General features: G+C 39.8%; 1 protein-coding gene across 3 annotated transcripts in view; it reads left to right on the top strand.

The window, feature by feature from the left end:
• Window positions 1–19807, top strand: part of LOC148370163 (receptor tyrosine-protein kinase erbB-4-like) — a 377191-nt gene that overhangs the window by 301575 nt on the left and 55809 nt on the right. For all 3 annotated transcript variants that reach the window (XM_088332560.1, XM_088332561.1, XM_088332559.1), the window contains exons 17-19: window positions 154–286; window positions 17965–18087; window positions 18915–19013. In XM_088332560.1, the coding sequence (XP_088188686.1) occupies window positions 154–286; window positions 17965–18087; window positions 18915–19013 (355 nt within the window). The remainder of the gene's footprint in view (window positions 1–153; window positions 287–17964; window positions 18088–18914; window positions 19014–19807) is intronic.

Genomic DNA, 19807 nt, shown 5'->3' with positions numbered 1-19807 from the left:
GTGAGCTTCAGAAATGCATCATCTCCTCCACAGCCACAATGGAACCAGCTGTTCCTTGAAAACTGTGTGTGTGTGTCCCGTCACATTTTCCTTTCGTTTCTAAACACTTTGAAGCTTCACTAATGACAACCCAACCTTTCGTCCTGTCCGCAGGACTCCCCTCATTGCTGCAGGCATCATCGGCGGCCTTTTTATCATTGTCATCGTGGCGCTCGGTGTCGCAGTCTACGTCCGGCGAAAAAGCATCAAGAAGAAAAGGGCTTTGCGACGGTTTCTGGAGACGGAGGTGAGAGCTGAGTCCACTTGTGTGATTGGGGACCGTTTTTGGAGCACCTTTTCAGGACGTGTTATTTTGCAGCTAATACGTTTTAGCAACAGCGGAGACTTTAGGTCTGCATGATTAACAGAAATCCAATCGATATTGCGATGTGACGTAGTGTGATTGGGTTTTGGCAAGACACGGCATTTTTAAAGCATTTTTAATCCCTTGTTTGTGACTGATTGAATGTTTGGCCAACCAGAATCGTCACAGTACAAGTTTCAGCGACGCCGGCCAATCAGGGACAAGTTGTAACGACACTGGCCTGTAAAGGCGTGGCAAATTTGCAAACAATTGTGTGCGCGCGATTGTTATGGGCTGGTTCATGCTGTCAGTCAAGCAGCCGTTGTGGGCGGGCATACGCACAATTGGTCGCCACGCAACAGCTAGTTCCCTTAGCGGCTCGTTTCATTCAGTAAATAAATTGGTTTCTGAGATGAATCAAAAGAATGCAAAGAAATGGTGATCTCCAGCGAGTGCTCCATGGATTGTTATCGCGTACGGAAATCGACTGTGGTGAGCATAAGCAAGGCTACGGTTGGTTTGCCAACTCTCAAGAACCACGAGCTTGGCTAGTCCCCAACGCCAGATTAATTACCCTGGAGCTACAACTCATACAAAACTACTACATTTGTGACTCTAGTATTTTGTTCATCATGAAGCCCTTGCTGAAGTCGTGGTACCCGGTGCTAGGGTGCAGCTAGCCAGCCGCTCTTAAAATCACTTTGATATTCCTAAAGAAAAAGCCCTCCATTTTGTTAGACTTTTTTATCATGACAATAATTATCATTTTTTAACTGCAGTTCTATTTTATTTGTAAATCTATCGTAATAATTTTGTCGAAGTCGTATACTCTCAGTCGGTAATGACGTCAGCTCGAGGTAAGTTTGCATGTCAGTATGATTAAGATCTCACAAAAAAGAAAACTAGCACAGAAAATGCACTTTTCTTTTAAAATTGCATCGAAACTGCAATACAGGCCTGAACAATCGCAGTGAGGTTTTTTTTTCCCAAAACAGTGCGTCCCTAGGAGACAGTTTAGACAAGTGCTTTGCTACATTATTTAGAGATTGCAGACACGTTTGCAGTCTTCAAGATCAGTTTCAAACACAATGAAGCGTGTGACTAAGAATGTCACCTTGTCCTCTTTGACAAAAAACAATAGTATGAAATCACAATCTCGGCTTTATTTTGTTGTTTTTTTATCTGTGACTAATACTCACAAAAATGGAAATTTGGACAACAGAAAGCTGTGAATAATTCCATTGGAGAAACAAGTTGTTCCTTATAATCAGTCTCCGTAGCAGCAGCCTTGGCGGGGAAGCACGCACAACAATCATAAGTAGTATTTGTAATTATTTTGTTATTTAATTATTTTATTTAGAGTACCGGGGGTTCGGCTATAGGACAATTTCACTTCGTGATCCCCGCCTCAAAACGGAATAGTGCTGTATCCTAATGTAGTTGCTACTTCAAGTGTGTCTTTATGGGCATGGCCTACTTTGTGTCACTGTCCCAAACCACTTCATCTGATCCAATAGAATTGCAGAGTGTTCTCAGGCCAGCTAAGAGACTTAGGCTCAATCCCATTACTCCCCTTTCCGCTCCACTATGTCCATTGCTTTAGAAACATGTGTTCACGAATGGACAAAGTCAGTCCCATTCCTCCACAAAGTGAAAGTGGAGGGGAAGAGTAAAGGACAAGTTTTTTTCAAAGTCACAGTATATGAGTTCTCATTGTTTTATTGCATTTGAAAATACAGTGGAACCTCGGTTTTCGAACGCCTCTCAGTTCGAACAAATCGGAGTCCGTACAAAAAATTCCGAGAAATTCTTGCTTTGCTGTTCAGTCAAAAAATCGGAGTTCGAACGCCGGTAATGCGTGAGTCCGTACGCTAGGATGCGATGCTGAGCGGCGTACAGCTGTAGATCGCTCTTTTCGTTACCAACTGTTATCGCATGCGGACGTGCTTCGTTTTGCTTTCGCTTTTAATATAGGTGTACGAAGTGCTTTAGCCCCTAATTATGCCTCCGAAGAAAGTCAGTGCAAGCAACAAAGTTGCTACAGGTAAAAAAAGAAAAGTAGTGCGTACAACTATTGCATTTAAGAAAGATAAAATAGCAAAATATAAAGGAGATGTGTGAGCGTCTGATCTTGCTAGGGAAAACAGCATGGCTAAATCCACGATCAGTACGATAGTACAATGACTTTAATGACACTGTCATGAGTCACTTTGGAAAAGTGCTAAAAAGAAGGCAGAAGCAAGTGTCATTAGATCGGTATTTTAAGAGAAAAGAACATCCTTCCAAACAATGATTTTCCTTCCTCCTCCATCCCTCTCCCCACCGTCTACCTGTGCCTTTTGCTGATCACCACAAATGTAAGAAAACCTATTCATAATTCTTTTCTTTATCCTTTTTTTTTATTTTTACACGTTCATGTTTGCGTAATCTTTCGTACGGAAGATTACGATAACGCGAACGTACGATTAGCATGGGTTAGCTATATGTTAACGGTAAACATTCAGAGTGTTGAAATGCGGCCCAACATTTAGGGTGTTGTAACGGAGCCCCCTTTCCAACGAACCGCTCACCACTTGTTGTGCAAAATGACTTGTAAACGACCTGATTTTTTTATTTTTACTCGTTCATGTTAGCGTAATCTTTCGTACGGAAGATTACGATAACGCAAACGTACGATTAGCCTGGGTTAGCTTTATGTTAACGTTAAACATTCAAGGTAAACATTCAGGGTGTTGGAACGGATTAAAACGATTTACATTACTTTTATTGGGAAAAATGATTTCGGTGATCGAACAAATCGGTTTTCGAACAGGGTTCTGGAACGGATTATGGTCGAGAACCGAGGTTCCACTGTATACAAAAGGTACTGCAAGACAAGGCAAAGTGCCGAGGCAGAAAGGTGGCAACAGTGAAGATGAGGCAGTAATAAAAACATAGTGAAGCAAAATCTGGCTTACTTTCTTATTTTGTAATCTTTAAAAACTGCACTATATTGTTGTAACCAGTTGTATTTTAGTGGACTAAAAAAAGTAAATAAATTGGATTTTATTTTACAACATTACAATCTCCCCTTCTTTACTTATTTTCTCTAAATAGAGGTTTCTGAAGGGCTTTTACGTGTGGATGATTACCCAAGAGTGCATGTACAAATGAATGACGTACAGCTCAAAGATTCAACTAAATCAAAAAAAAAATCACATCTGTGTCAATTGACCATGCTGTCTTAATTGCAGCTAATGAAAAAGCAAAATCACTTTGCTTTTCGTGGATTTTCCTGGAAGAGCATTTTCCTGCATCAGTTTATGGATCACCTCCACGTTGGCGCACAAGCGCAATGTTCAGTATTGGGTTCAGTTGTGGCATCGCCGCAGGCCCAACGGAGTCTGACTGTCATTCCTTGTTTGGGTCGTTTTCAGGTGGAGGCAGCAACTTGTAGGCAGCTGTCAGCTCGGGGGTAGGAAGCAGAGTAGGGCAGCTGCAGGAACTTTTGGCCCGTTTCTGTCATTACACTCTTATCTAACCTTGCGAAAGATACTGGACAGGAATACTCGGAGAAATGTTTTAAAGACTTGGTCCCTTTTTTATTACCACTGAAATTGATTAATTTGTGAGTTCATGCCTGTGAAATGTTAAACATGGAAAACAACTCAAAAAATTGCCTCTTGCAACATTTTGCACACATTGACGCGATGTTGTCGCTGGTCCATCAAATAAAGGCACAACCCTTTTACTTACTCTTTCACCTTCCCACTCTTACTTATTAATCTTCTACCTCCCTCTTTCATTTCTTTGGTGATTTCAACAATAAACTGTAGTGTTCAATTTAAAAAGAAATAAGTATGCCTTCAGATGAGTGCCGCTCTTCACTCTTGTTCATTCTTCTTCGTCTGTCGCAACATCCTCTAATGCATATGTGCTTTTTTGTTTTGCAGCACCCTCTACAGGAATGCATGTTCCATAACAAAACACTACATAAACACATATTATTGGTTCACTTCCTCCTATGACTGCTGCATGCTAAGAAGAAGCTTGGGCGCTCCCAAACGGATTTGGTGAAACGAGGCTTGTGTCCCCTATTCTTCCCCCTTACTCTATGTTGTGCAGAGAATTTGGTCATTTCTACCCTTATCAGGAACGTGCCTTGCTGGAGTGAGGAGTCAATTTTAGGGGAAGTCTACATTTGGAAAGTTTTGCTAGGTCAATAATAACATACAGACCCATTTAAAATTTTAAACAGCTATATTGATTTAAACAATTTTGCTAGCATTTATTTTTATTTAATGGGACATTGTGTATTACTTAGTTAGCTGGGATGGGCTCCAGCACCCCCGCGACCCTACTTGGGATAAGCGGTGCAGATAATGGAAGGATGTATTATTTAGTGTCCCGAAGTGGTAAAAAAAAAAACTTGACTCAAAATTGAATTCAATGATAAAAAAAAAACCTACACAAACTATCATATTAGTGTGCATTTTGTTTTCAATATTCGTAAGTCAATAAATGTCGTCGCTTTAAGTCTCTGTAGTTGTTGTTCTTCTGCATTTTAGCACTCGTTTTCTTTTGCACTGCACAATACAGCGATACCGGTTGGTCAAATGTTACCTACCTACCTCCCTCCCTCACTACCAAACTAAACACCTACCTCACTACTCTTGAGCTAATCTAATTTAAACAACATTTTGGAGTGTGTCAGTGTTGTATTTGACTCAACTTTGTTTAATGGGGTTAGTCTTAGGGTAAAGTTCAAGAACTTTGTTGCAATCTAATCATTTCGGATCTCAAGAGTGTTTTGGGAAAAGCACCTTTACCAAACTTCCGTGTTTTAGCATTTGCAAGAAAGAAGATTTGTTTCAGGGGTTTCTTTAAAAACCACAAGAGACATATTTGAACTAATCATTTTCAAGGGACGCGTCTTTCAAGGTGAGAGCTGGGGGAAGACAAGAGTTAGAACCGTGAAAAGAGACATAAGGAAGATAGAAAAATGCGCTTGCAGATCAAAAAGATGAAACACAGCAAAGAAAAGACAGTGAATGGCAAAACAAAGGAATGGAGATAGTGTTTTTTGCAAGTCAACAGTCCTCACAGCCCGCTTGATTTTGAAATGGTAAAGATGTCCTCAGATGGCAATTTGACATAGAGTACTAGAGGCTTGTCTTTCTCGGCTGACGTGAGAGGTGATCTCTCTGTTCTCATGTGGACGGGGCGGACGCTGAGCTCGTAGCCTTCATTCCGACGCAATTGATCTCAGTCATCAGGGTTTGTTATTTGTTAGAATTGAGAATTGAAATCCAATGTGCAGTTGCATCAACCCAAAGAGCCTTGAAAGGTGTCAAATAGACAGTGAGGACTACGAAGGCTGCTCTTTGCTAAGAAGGGAAAGAGTTGATGGAAGAGGAGGGAAGAGTCTGAGATGCAAAAGATTCAGACGTTGGAACAGTAATTTTGAGCTCCATCATTCATATATATTATTTCATTCATTATTCATTCATTCGTGTATTTCGATTATCCCTTTTCACACCCAATTTTCTACTATTAATGTATTTTATTTATTTATCATTTATTTATATATGTATTCATTTATATATCTAGCAATCCATTCATCATTGTTTTTCAGTAATTTAGTCATTCGAACATCCATTGATTTGTGTATGGTTTCCATCAGTCAGACTTTCTTCCATTATCTGCACCGCTTATTCTCAGTAAGGGGGGGGGGGTGCTGGAGCCCATCCTAGTTATCTTCAGGGAGTGGGCAGGGGACACTTTGAACTGGTTGCCAGCCAGTCGCAGGGCACACAGAGACAGATAACTAACTCGCTCATTCACACTTAGGGACAATTTAGACCTGCCAATGAAACTGACATGCATGTTTTGCAATGTGGGGGGAAAACGGAGTGCCCGGAGGAAACCCACACAAGCTCAAGGAGAACATGCTAACTCCGGACATGAAGGCTGGTAGCTGGATTTGAACCCATGATCTCAGAACTGTGGAGCGGATGCACTAACCACTCAACTGCCATGCATTTCATGAGTTAATTGTCATTTATAATTTTCATTCATTTGTTGTATGTTTATTTATATATTTCATACATTTAATATTTCTCTCTCAAATTATCTATTCATGTCTTGATTCATCCATTCATTCATGTATTAATTTGTTCATTTATTCATGTATCCATTTATTGATTGATTCGGATTTTTGTATTACATTTGTCTATTTAATCAGTCATTCATTATTTATTTAGGTATTTCATTCATCCATTTGGGATTTTATTAATTTAGGAATGTATTCATTAACTAATACATTTTTTTATTAATTTGGATATCTGTTCATTGATTTTTTTGGTAATTTATGCATTTAATACATTCATTCATTGTATTATCCCCACCCAACCAAACGTCTTTAATTCCTGCAACGTGTTATCAAAAGTTGTGCCTTTTTATTGTATTTTGAGATTCCCCGAGCTACTTTTAATATAACGCCTATAAACAACGCTCGCCTCGCAGTGAGAAGAAACAAACAGCATCTATTTATGAAAAACGCAAATTTGATCAAATTTGTATCCACGCGGTTCCCAGCCAACAAAGATTTAAAACGAGCGTCGGATTTAATTTCAATTCATTTGTGGGGGATTCATGTCACCGGAATTCAACACCGTCACCAATTAAGCGGCAAATAAGCTTCAAAAAAGAAAATACGATTCCAGCTGGATGCCTTCCCTTTTTTAATCAATCTGAAGAAGAAACCCTCGTAAATAATCTTCAGTCTCCATTTGTTTTGTTTGTGCGAGTTCATATTTTGAATTCAAGTTAGCATCAGTATAGAATGAGGAAAATAGTATAACTTTGTTACAGTGCTTTTGAAATGAGTTTCAATGGGACCTGTTTTCAATACCAAATCAATTAGGCTAATGTGAGAACTATGAGGTTAATATGAGAACCATTTCAAGAGGTCCTCCAAATGATTATTGGTGCAGTGATGTGCACACATTGACTCTAGGTGATGCTAGAGCTCCTGCTTGTCTGCGGTTTCTAAGATAGAGGCACAGTCTTGTTACTACTTACTTCCTCTGTTCTTTCCACTTTCCATTCTACGTTGTTTAGCTTTCTCTTCGGCCTTCCTATAGGAATGTACTTCGTGCCCACAATGTTTTTGGGCATTGTATATTCATTGCACTATAATTATGATGCACTTTCAAGGACTACCTTGTAAATATTTTTGCCTATTTATCATTATGTTCTTTTTTTCTTTCAAGTCTTTGTTACCTTAGATTGCCACGTCTAATGTCATTGTAAACTATGTTCACTACAATGTCCTCAATTACAACAAAGACAATTCTAATTCTAATTGTGACCTAACATATGAGACGATTGTCTTTCTTTTTCTCTTTTTTTTTTTTTTTTTGCTTCAATACAGTAATATTGGAACTGGCACCAACAATAAACTGTAGTGTTTAAAACTTTCTGAAAAAAATTAGTATGCCACAGACGAAAATTGCGGTTCACTCTTGTTTATTCTTCCTCGTCTGCTGAAACCCTACCTCCGGTGACTCTAAGCTTTGTTTTAGTCTCGCAAAGCCCTCTGCGGGAACCTACACTCCATGACAGAACACATGTTATTGGGTAAATCACTCACACGAATGCTATCAGCTAGACAAATGTTTGTAGATAGATAGATAGATAGATGGATAGATAGATAGATAGATAGATAGATAGATAGATAGATAGATAGATAGATAGATAGATAGATAGATAGATAGATAGATAGATAGATAGATAGATAGATAGATAGATAGATAGATAGATAGATAGATAGATAGATAGATAGATAGATAGATAGATAGATAGATAGATAGATAGATAGATAGATAGATAGATAGATGGATAGATAGATAGATAGATAGATAGATAGATAGATACTTTAATTATCCCCGAAGGGAAATTAACACTTCCAGCAGTATCCTTGTGTTGAAAATAAAACAATAATAAAGTAAAAGGAATATAATACATATATACCCAATATAACGTGTTGATATAGAGCAGCGGTCGGCAACCTATGACACGCGTGCCAGCAGTGGCACGCAAGGGGTTAATTAGTGGCACGCGAGCGAACGGCAAAATAATAATGATTTTATTTTTTGATTTTATTTTTTTTTAAAAGCGCATTTACCTGAAATTTAGACATTTTCAGTTGCGCACCGTGTTATTTAGAAGCTTTACTTGAAAAGCGCTATATATATATATATATATATATATATATATATATATATATATATATATATGCAGACCATTTATTATTTACGTTAGCGCCCCTCCGTGTGTCAGCGCGTGTTTGCGCGGCGCCACGCAAAGGAGAGCTCCGTGTCTTAACCCAGCCAACGAAACACACACGCGCGATAAATGAACGAATCATGACGGCTCCTCGAGGGAAAAACATCTCGTTCTTTCCAGCCAGCGTGGACAGATGACTGGGGCTCTGTGCAAAAAATGACCCTGCTGTTTTAAACATCATTACGAGACGAAACATGAACATGAATTCAAGGCGGAGACGTTAAAACGCGCTGTGTCCAGGTAGCAAACAAACACAGACCCTAAGAACCTTTGTCGCTGCTAAAAACACCACCACTGAAGCTATACCTGTAGACGAGATACAGCAGTGCTTTACTCGCGGTCGGAAATTCACACGCGGTTGGCCGCGCGAAAAAGTTTTGAGCTGCTCAAAACTTTGACCACGTGTTAACCGCGGGCGGCACACGAGGTAATGACGCGGAAATGTAGGAGTCGGATTTGGGCACAACACCGGCTCGGGAGCTTTTATACCCGTGGTCCACACCTCAAAATGACGCGGAAATGTCGCGATGAGGAAGCGGAACAGTCGCCGGCGTCTGTTTTGCGGGAATACCACCGATGAACACCGGGTTGGCCAATTTTGCTCATTTTCCATCGCGGGCAACCACGGGCAAAAAAAAAAACGCAACATTTTACCCGCGATACAGACGCAAACGGCTGTGTGACCGGGCCCTTACTCTCTGTATTACGGGGAATTTGGACTCTCTTACCCTCATTATAAAATCATTTTGTGGCTACATTCAAATTAATTCAAGTGTTTATCATCCTATGCACAGTAAAAGAACCACGTTTCCTTCTTGCGTTGCTGTCCACACACTTGCCAGCGTAAAAAAAATAGAAACTTAAGAAACTATATACAGGTATATGCATAGAATAATATTATGAATATTACAAAAATAAAAATACAAGATTAACTCAAGATGAGTTAATGCAATAAGATAAAAATAAAAACATGCATGTTTTGTTTGTTATTGGGCACTTACAATCAAGGCCAATCACCAAGCACTGCTGTCTGTATATTTGCCTATTCATCCCAGAATTATTTTCATCTTCATTTTCTCTTTTAAGTCTTTATTGTGTTTTTATCGAGTAGTGCGATGCCTTATCTTGTTGGAAACTATGGTCACTACGTTGTTATCAATTATAACAAAGACAAATTTAATTCTAATTAAAGACAGAACAACTCCCACTTTTTCAACTTGGACAGAGCAGGGATAACCGTGGTTGATTAATGCTTGAAGGTGATTCATTTTTGAAGACTATTCCTCTCTGACCGTGGAGCACGTATCTTATTTGTCCAACTGCGGCAGCAGCGAAGCTCATTTAGCCGAGGTTCAGCGTGTTATTAACAAGTAAATAAAGTGGCACGGTGACAGAAGCGCCAGGGAGAATCTCTTCCCCGTAAGCGGGTGCGCCTCCCATTTACTGACTGTCGACTTTCTTGTCGTCAGTTCAGCAGTGTCCTAATGAAACAATAACAGCCACAGCCTGTCACCATTTGTTGCAATTACGGCTTCATCACCGGGTGCCGCATCCTTCCCGTCGCCCCGGCGTCCTCATCACACGAGCACGTTCAAACACGTGGATGCTAATCATGCTCTTTGCCCAAATGCCATGCGGATTTGATGGATGATAACCAGCACCGGACAAAACTCTTCCCATTTATATTTCACGTTTGGGGCTCCCAGTTATTAAATCATAGATACTCTTTGAAGAAAATCTGAGATCGAGAAAACCTTGAAGGTTAACCCTAATAGCAATAAGGCTCGGAATAACCTTACCCATAAAACTTGAAATTGTTTTAGAAGTGAAACGGATTACGGTGCAGCCCCACAAGTACAGTTGAGTTTTAAAACGTACAATATATATATTATATATACCACAGCCATATCCCCCTAGTGGGAGGTGGCTAGTGTCATTTCTGACTCTTTCTGGGAGATTGATTCAGAGGAGGGGATTCCCAACCCTCTTGCTCAACCCAACTGAGGTGTTGGGAGTCATTAGGTGACCAAACCCCCCAATTCCAACCCCTAATGCTAAACGCCAAGCAGATACATATTAAGAAGGTAGAGCTTCAAAACTGGTTGTAAGTGAATCAGAAAAATAGTGCAATGACCCACCAATCAATGGCATACCTGTCAACCCATACGATTTTCTTGTATTGCCAGACAATTTTTTGCAAAAATATTTCAATACAATTGTATTGAGAAATAAATGTGATTTTATTTTGCATACATTTTTCGCTTACTCGGCAGACTTCCTTGCTCTTAAACATGTTGTCTGTGTCTTTGAGAATCAACCTGTTAATGTCACTGTGGTTTCTTCAAAGATGTGTACGGTTTCATGACGTGTTCAGTCTAAGATCTGTCAGCGTGCCTTTGAGGAAATGCATTGTAAACGTTCCTTGCAGATATCATTTGGCCTCATCCTTGATTGAAACATGACTTTGAAAAAGATTTGCCACTGATAGAATGAGTTTTTTTCTCAGTTAGAATGTCACGTAGTTTTACTTAGATTATTGGTCTTATGGATCACATCTTAATTCATTTATATATGTTTTCTGTTATTTATTTATTTTTAAACTACTTGCACAAATACAAACATTCAAAACCAAATTAATGTAGTCACTCAATGATGACAGGTATGGAATGAAGACATGTATTTTCAATCATCTATCAAAAGTAGATTTTAAAAAAATCATCACATATCCAGAAAAAGGAGTAGGAATAAATCAAGGAAGTAAAAAATACTTATTCAATTGCTAATTGTTATTAATCTGTAGGGCTCTCTATAAATGGACCAATAATTCAAGAGATACATTTTCAAAAACTTAACAAATGTTTGAACAGTTCTGTTCTGAAATATTCTTGAATATTTATTAAACTAATAGTACGTTTTTTCGTGCAAAAAAATAGATCTTGATTTAGGAATGACAGAGGATAAACATAAAACTTCTAAAACAGTATCAAAAAATGTCATTTTCCTATATTTCCTAGTGTTTTCCAATCTAAATGAGCACTTTAATTGTAAACATCATTTAGTCCCCTGCCCACGGCCCGAGGATAGCTGGGATGGGCTCCAGCACCCCCACGACCCTATTGATGATAAGCGGTGCAGATAATGGATGGATGGATGAATTCATTACTTGAAAAATACAATGTCTAAAATCCAATTTTCGAAAGTCCTAAAAATGTGAACACATAAATAAGATGTATTTTTATTTAACTAAAAATAATTCGTAACATGTCTTGATTCACTGCTTTACTTTTGTTGCAACATTGCACAACCACAACAAAACTATCAAAACAGTGATTTGGTTTCAGTCCAGCCTCTCAGGGTAGATGCATGTCTTATGTCCCAAAATACACATAGTAACTTCGGACATGGGGAAGTGTAAATTTACTAAGACTGTCCAAAAAACGTTTTTCGCAATGGCCAAAAGCTATGGCAGGTAATGTGTACGAGGCACGATGTATTGTGTGCAAGAAATATGTATTTTTTTTGATCCGTCTGTTTCAATTCTGTTCTTTGTTGACATGGTCTTGAATTAAATTTCGAAATGCATAAAAAAAGTCTTGAAAAGTCTTGAATTTACCTTGCCTTAACTGTAGGAATCCTGAAACAAATAAACACGGTATTTCCTTCGAAACCTTTTCACCTTTCTAATTCCTGGGCCATTTACATATCTGAATAATGTAAGATAAAAATCATATCTATTTCTATGTGAGATACAGTCTTCATTTAAATCTAGTTTAGTTTTCAGGTGAAAAACCTGTATGGCCCAATATGATTTTATTCAGTCTTTGTCGGCCATACGAACACCATTTATTACGGAGCGGAATAATTACGATTCAAGGTAAGCTGAGGAGTCTTATAAGCACAATGGGATTGATCAGTTAATTGATGGAGTAAAAAAAAAAAAAAATTCCGAGTCATGGCCTGCTAACCTACTTCCTGCAATGGCATCGCAGCAGGTTTCGAGTCCGAGAAGCAACAAATCACCGGCAGCCTGCAGGCGAAGTCATCCGTTGTGTGCGTCTGGCAGGAAGGCGGCCTTTTCACTGCCGTGATGCTTTTATGCCACGTCCACTGAGTGTTTGAGTGGCCAAGGAGCTGACGTATGGTCTCATTATATTGTTTGATGGCCGTGTGTTGAGCGGTGTGATTATGGCGCTGATAAACCGCCGCACGACCGGCTTCCGATAGGCTCATTAAGACACGCATCGATCAGACGCATTGACGCTTTGTGTGCGGTGCTGCGTGTTTTGCGCTCGGATTTGAGCTTCCGTTTGGTTAGCCGCCTAATGTTGATAACATTTTGTCAATATTTGTGAGGACGGCTTTTCTATTTGTTGTCCGGTCACATTTCTTTCTAGTTTTTAGGATAGTTGTGGGGTAGGAAACCCCAAATATTTAAAGAGCCATACTGAACAGAAAAAAAAACAAATTAATTTGGAATTAATATTTAATGTTTGTATTTATATTAGCTATGTTAGCCTACTATCAAAATGACTAAGTTGATTGCTGGGCATCTTCTGGATAATGACGCATCACGCCTCTTCTTTGTTGTACAATACCACCTCAAGTTTAACTTCATCACAATATTAATGAATTACAGAATATTTTTTTGCTTTGACAAAATTATTCACACAACTTATCAGAAGCAATTGATTATTCTGGCACTGAATGTCCATGATTTGCTGCTCGGTGATGTTGCTTGCCATTATAGAAGACTTTTCCTTCTAGTGAAGAGAGGCATGTGTTCAGGCATTATTTCACTTTTGTTCTTTAAATCTGCAAATAGGTGTTCTGAAGAATTACTCCTTCATGTAGTCACCCTTTATGGACATTATTTCCCTGCTTTATTATCTCCTGGGTTGCAACAAAACTTGCTGTAGTGTTGTAGTTTGGAGATACAATCCACTTCGTAAATCTATGTTTGCGCTCATCTAACTTCGCCAGAATTGATGCATCAAACTTTTTATTTCAAATGTAGCATAATATCCCTGGAAATTTCTTTCCCTACTACCTTTTTTTGTTATTTGATAACTTCTCTCTACAGAGCAAACAGTCAAGCAATCCACCCTCATTGGCAATGAATACAAATAATTTGGTCCAAGAAACGTTGAATCCTCAGTTCTCCTCAGTCATATTCCTCTTTTTACCATGCACGAGTTGTTAAAAACAGCTACCTGCTTTGCCTGATTTAATTGTAAAGATCATTTTATTGGCTTGTTTTGAAGGATTTAAAAGTCTTGGATTGAAGTGCTTGTAGATTTATGAAATTGTTATAGATAGATAGATACTTTATTCATCCCCGTAGGGAAATTCACACTTCCAGCAGTCTACCCCGTTGTTTATTAACAGATGAACATGATGCCCTAGGGGTGCTTGTAGCGGAGCGGATGACGTCACGCCAGTCCAAAAGTTCGACATTCCTGCGGCAGATGGAAAACTTTTCTTTGTGAAAATCCAGGGATACACCACCTCGTTTTAGCAAGTCCGCCTCCTCTCCGATTCCCCCCGGCTTTCGTGTCTCTGTTTAGCGGCGTTGAAGCCGGATTGCTCCGGGTAGCTCCGGGTGGCTACACGTTAGCGTCCGGAATGCTAAACGTGAGCCACGTTTCCGCAAAACACAGCAACTGCGCTCCCTGTGCGCTTCGATGTTTTTTCACCCGCACTCGATGATCTCATTTGGTCGTGAGTTCGCATTTACCATGATTACGGATGGTACCGAAGACTTATAACGCCGCTAGCCGCTTCGCTAGCTCCGGCTCTCCTTCCACGATAGGCCCCTTCATCACGCAATTCTTCGGGGCAAGGAGTTGAAATTCCTTGAATACACGCATTTATTGTGCGCTAAAACCCATGTCCATAGGATAGAAGTAATCCATAGTGTAGTGTAAAAACACGAAGATAGGAGCAGACAATAAAACAATTGGGCAGCTGCTGGAAAAGGCAGCCGCTCGTGGCAGCGCCGCTTTGATTTGCATAGATTTGATATTATATTATATATATATAATATATATATATATATTTATATATATATATTATATTTGATATGCATAGACTGAAACCAAAACTGCTGTCTAGTGAATTCGTCTTCCCTTTGCATTTCTTTTTCTCTCATGAATAACGGCAGCTGGCATTAGTTTATATGTCATTGTCCTATGAGCGTCATTTCCCCCTATGGGTCAAGCCCAAGAGGACAGGTGCATGCTACAACTAAACACGGCACTATGAAATGTGTATTAGTGCAAGCACTACCGATCAATAATGGACATTTTATTATGGGCCATACAAAAAAATAAGATAGTGTTTGACAGTGTTAAATTGTAATGGGAAGCATCTGAAAAAACTACATATTATATTTTTCTCATTTTTACCCAACACCTATGTGGAGATTGTCTCAAAAATAATCACACACGTATGGTCCAGAGACACACATATATTTGTGATATACTCAAGATCTAAAAATCATATGGCTTGATATATAAACATGCAATATTAAAAATTGCATCTGTAACTGTGACTGCAAAGCACATGATTGACGGATTTTTTCTTTCAATGGCACGGGAGGAATCGGAAAATTGGCTTTGAAAGTCCTTGAAAAGTGCTTATATTGGCCATGAAAAAGGTTAATCACCCTGTAAGTAGCAGGTAACAGCAACAATTTACTTAGTTTTATAATTATTTTGAGTTGTGTTTTAACATGTTTAAAACTTGTAATCGAAGGGGTTTACCGGCAGGGAAAAGGCCCAGAAACCCATAACAAAAATGACGATATTTTCATGGATAAAGAATCCTAACAACGCAACCAAAGGATGAGAGGAAAAAAACAACAATGATGTATTGTTGTGCATTTCACAGCTGATTCAAGACGCGAGTCACCACTGACCCACAAAGGTGGAGCATGTTACCTAAAAACTAACAAAAGAGGAGGGTTGAGGGACTGAGGTTTTATTAGAGCAGCCAGGCGCGTGGCGTGCCGGCTGCTGGAATGAGGCCTGGTGTCAGTTTTCGACGGATGCCAGGTGGAGCCAGTCATAAACATTGGCATGGAACGCTTTGTTTTGTGCACAGCTGCTGAGATAAGGTTCTATATTTGCTGTGCCAGTCGCTGACAATATACAGATTTGTACAATGCGGCCATACTCAAACCAAAGCGGGGAATGTTGACTCTTGAAAAATATTTGTATGTGAAAATTTAGTACAAGGGTGGCCAAAAGCATTGGTATCAGGATGTGACAGTTAAACATTGTGAGTGCTTTTCCTTCACATTTTAGAAATCATTAAAACAAGGCATACAGAGGCATCAACACAGTCTAGAAAATCATCAGCTGCTGTTTGCCCTGTGTTTATAAGATTGCTGGCTTGCAAAACCGCACACCAACAATATTTTAAAGGGCTCCTCTCAACCCGGCCACCACCTCTTTGTTCTCGCTGCTCTGGGAGACGCAACAGGTCCCTTTAAACCAGTGCGTACCGCAGAGATTGTTTTTTGTTTGCTCGATATTGAGTGTAACATGTCACCTCCACCCACACCAAATCTATGCCTTTTGGCACCTTTTCGCTAAGGAAAAACCAAGCGTCCTATCAGCGTGAATGGGTTGTTATGTGACAGCTTTGTGCAATCAGCTTCCAGTCTTTGCTCGTCTTCCTCCAAGGTCACAGTGAAGCATTACAGGAGGAGACTTTTTTCGTCTCTTCACCCCGTCTTTCTTCCCCTTTCTCCACATTTGTGTTTTTTTTCCCTTGGGGGTCACTTGAGGGCCTGCTACAATTTGTATCTACACTTCATACTGAATTCTTATACTATTTACCTAAATTACTGTGTTGGGGCTGAATGTAAACAAAACACTCTGCCACTGAAAACGCCACTGCCCCCTAGTGTAGCGCAGGAGCAACTTCCGTTTATTCCGGGAAAGTTATAAAAATAAAAATTAAGTTACCCATAGTCATATATGCCCACGCCCCAAGGGCAAAACTACAAGCCCAGGTTCCCACCCTACTATTTGAAAACCACTGCTTCAAACAAAGACTAACAGGCATGGGGAATTTTCATTTTAGACGAAAATAAAAAAAATTAAAAATCGGCTACACTTGACTCAAATTTACTTCCAGCCCTGCACGCTTCAGTGGCTCAATCCCAAAAATAAATGCAAGGCTCCGACCAAAAGTCGACCGGGGATAATTGACTGAGGCAACAACCGTGAATTTCATTTTGGGTTGGCAAGAATAGCATGCCTCTCAAAAAAGATGCTTTATGCCAGACCTTGCTCCCTGCAATGAGCGATCGGGGATAATAGATCACAACAGCGCAAGTGCAGTTATTTTATATGAAAAAAAAAAATCAAAAAAGAGCTTTCAGGTGGACAAAAGTGCGCTCTACTGGTCCCCGCTTGCAGAAATGTGCGATTATATCGCAGCTTACGAGTGCAGTTCACCTTTTGATGCTTAGTACGACAAAGAAGAGACGCCTGGCCTTGCAAAATTGTGCTCTGCCAGACCCTACTCGCAGCAATATGAGATTGATCGTGGGCCATGAGTGCATGTCATCTCCAGTGGAAATAACGGCAAATGATGAGTAGCCAGGCCTGACAAAGTTCGCTTTGCCAGTCCCCACTCGCAAAAAATTCCCATTGGATTACGACCCACGAGTGCAGTTCACTTTCGTGGATAGAACGACAAAAAAGAGCGGTCAGGCCCTGCAATGTCGCTCTCTGCCTGACCTTCCTCGCAGCATTATGAGATTGATCGTGGGCCATAAATGCAGTTTGTCTCCGCTTTACCAGCCCACGATTGCAAAAATTTCCCAATGGATTGCAGCCTTGTGAGTGCAGTTCACTTTTTGGCTGACAGAACGACAAGGAAGGTGCACTCTACCGTCCCTTGCTATCAGGATTATTATCTGGTGATAATGAAAATCAGACTATTTTCAACCCACGTTGAGCTGAGGCAGCAATGTATGAGGTGCGACATATCTCGGGATTTTAAACGTAATTCAAATAGACTCCCTACCGCCTCACGGTGGCCCACCCGCTAGGGAAAGACAAAATTGACACGGTCACCTCTGCACACCACTGCTGCACAACTTCTTATTCCTCTCGTGACAGCCTCCGCATGTTTCGTGCTTCCGGCGCCTTTAAATGTGTTGTTTTGCATTCATGGCACAAAAGGAAAAAAATGGCTAGAAGCTAGGAAGGGGCAGACTCCCTTGCTTGTTGTGTTGTTGCAAGATAAATACTTGACACCGATTGTTTGTGTGTTTGCAGCTGGTAGAGCCCTTGACCCCCAGTGGAACCGCCCCTAACCAAGCTCAGCTGCGTATCCTAAAGGAGACGGAATTGAAGAGGGTCAAAATTTTGGGTTCTGGCGCTTTTGGGACAGTCTACAAGGTAAGTTGATGTTGGGAAAATTCAGTACACACATGTTAAAATGAACTATTTTGGTTCAAATGTCCTCATTTTTATTCATGAATCAACCAACAAGAGGCACTCTTAGAATGCCATTCTCATGCCAAAATATGTTTTTCATAAGTCCGTTTTTTTTTCTATCAACATGTTAATTTTTTCTCGGATAAAATTGACAAATACTACGAGAAAAATAACATCTGCTAGGGAAGAAAATTTTGCCAATCGAAATGTTCTTGTTTCTTGTATAAAATAACGAAAAAACAACTAAAATCAACACAATTATTTTATCTAGCAGCTGGTATTTTGTTTTGTTATTTTAAGAATATTTCTTTTTAATTTTGGAAGAAAATACCGCTTGAAATGTGCAAAATCATCAACTGCTATCATTTGTTTATTTTTAAGTTTTTTTATTAGTTTGAAACGATTAGAACTTGCTTTATTCTAGTAAAATAAGACAATTTATACTTAAGATTAACAAATATAACAAGTGGAATATTTTTTTGCTCGATATTTTGTTACTTTATACCAGCGGTCTCTAACATAGTAGCCCCTAAAAGAACCTGAATAGACTGGTTCAGAAACCGCTAACTCTAACTGATTTTGTAGGAACTAGGCATGATGTTTACTGGTTCACCTACCCTATTTTAACCTCTAACAATTGCAACCTGTTAATTATGTGGTAATAACATAGTATTGTAATAGTAATACCGTGTGTTTTTTTTTTTTTTAAATTGGTATCCATTTGCCCCAACAGTAACAAAAACATATGCATCAAAAACTGTGGGATTTTTCACATCTTTGTTTTGCAGGGCATTTGGGTCCCAGAAGGTGAGACAGTGAAGATCCCGGTGGCTATTAAAATCCTAAACGAGACTACAGGCCCCAAAGCCAACGCGGAGTTCATGGACGTACGTATTCCCGTCGCCCGCTACTTTGCCGCATTGCACTCTTGGCTGTAAATTTTTATGAAAGTAACATCTACGGGATAAAAATGAACTGCCAAAGACTGGATGAGACTATTAAAAACAGCACTTGTTTATGATATGTGGCTCCTCTGGAGTCCTGCCGGGCTGGAGAACCTTTTTCTTTGTTTCCACGCCCTTTACTGCTCCTATTTTCTTCCGTCTTTTTTTCTTAATTTAATTTAATTTTTTCTCGTCACGCCCTCTTGATTTCACTACTCCTATTTCGGAGTCTTAACGTTGTCTTCCCTTCCCGCCTCCCTTCACTTTTTACCCTCTGTCTCTCCTTCTCTCCCGTTCCTCCCAGCGGGAATCTGCGTCCATCCAGAGCCAATATGCCGGCTCTGACGGCTTGTTAAACAGCAATCTAAAGGCAGGATCACGCCTCGCTACTAAGAGGCTTGCCGCTGGAGTACCAGCTACGAACGGACACACTCTCGCGTCCGCGCACGCACACACACGACACAACAACAACAAATGTTCCCTAGGCGATAGAGGCTGCATGATTTGTGAGCGTTGGCAGAATGTGAGTGACCAGATTCGTTATTGGAGTGCATGCAAAATGCGAGTGCATGTAATATTGCACTTATGCGTGCCGCATAGGTAATATAAGTGTGTGTAACAAAATGAGTTGGATCCGAAAATAAGGTCGTGTGTTTTAAATGGAGGGCAATTTTGAGGAAGCTGGTGTAAAAACAAGAAATGCACAAGCATAGTATCGTGCTCCAAAAAATATATTT

The sequence above is a fragment of the Urocampus carinirostris genome, chromosome 3 (genome assembly GCF_059441175.1).
Source record: "Urocampus carinirostris isolate Australia breed hairy pipefish chromosome 3, RoL_Ucar_1.0, whole genome shotgun sequence".
In the NCBI taxonomy this organism is placed as follows: domain Eukaryota; kingdom Metazoa; phylum Chordata; class Actinopteri; order Syngnathiformes; family Syngnathidae; genus Urocampus; species Urocampus carinirostris.
Note: the sequence above shows the minus strand (reverse complement) of the source record. Positions and strands in the feature narration are given on the sequence as shown.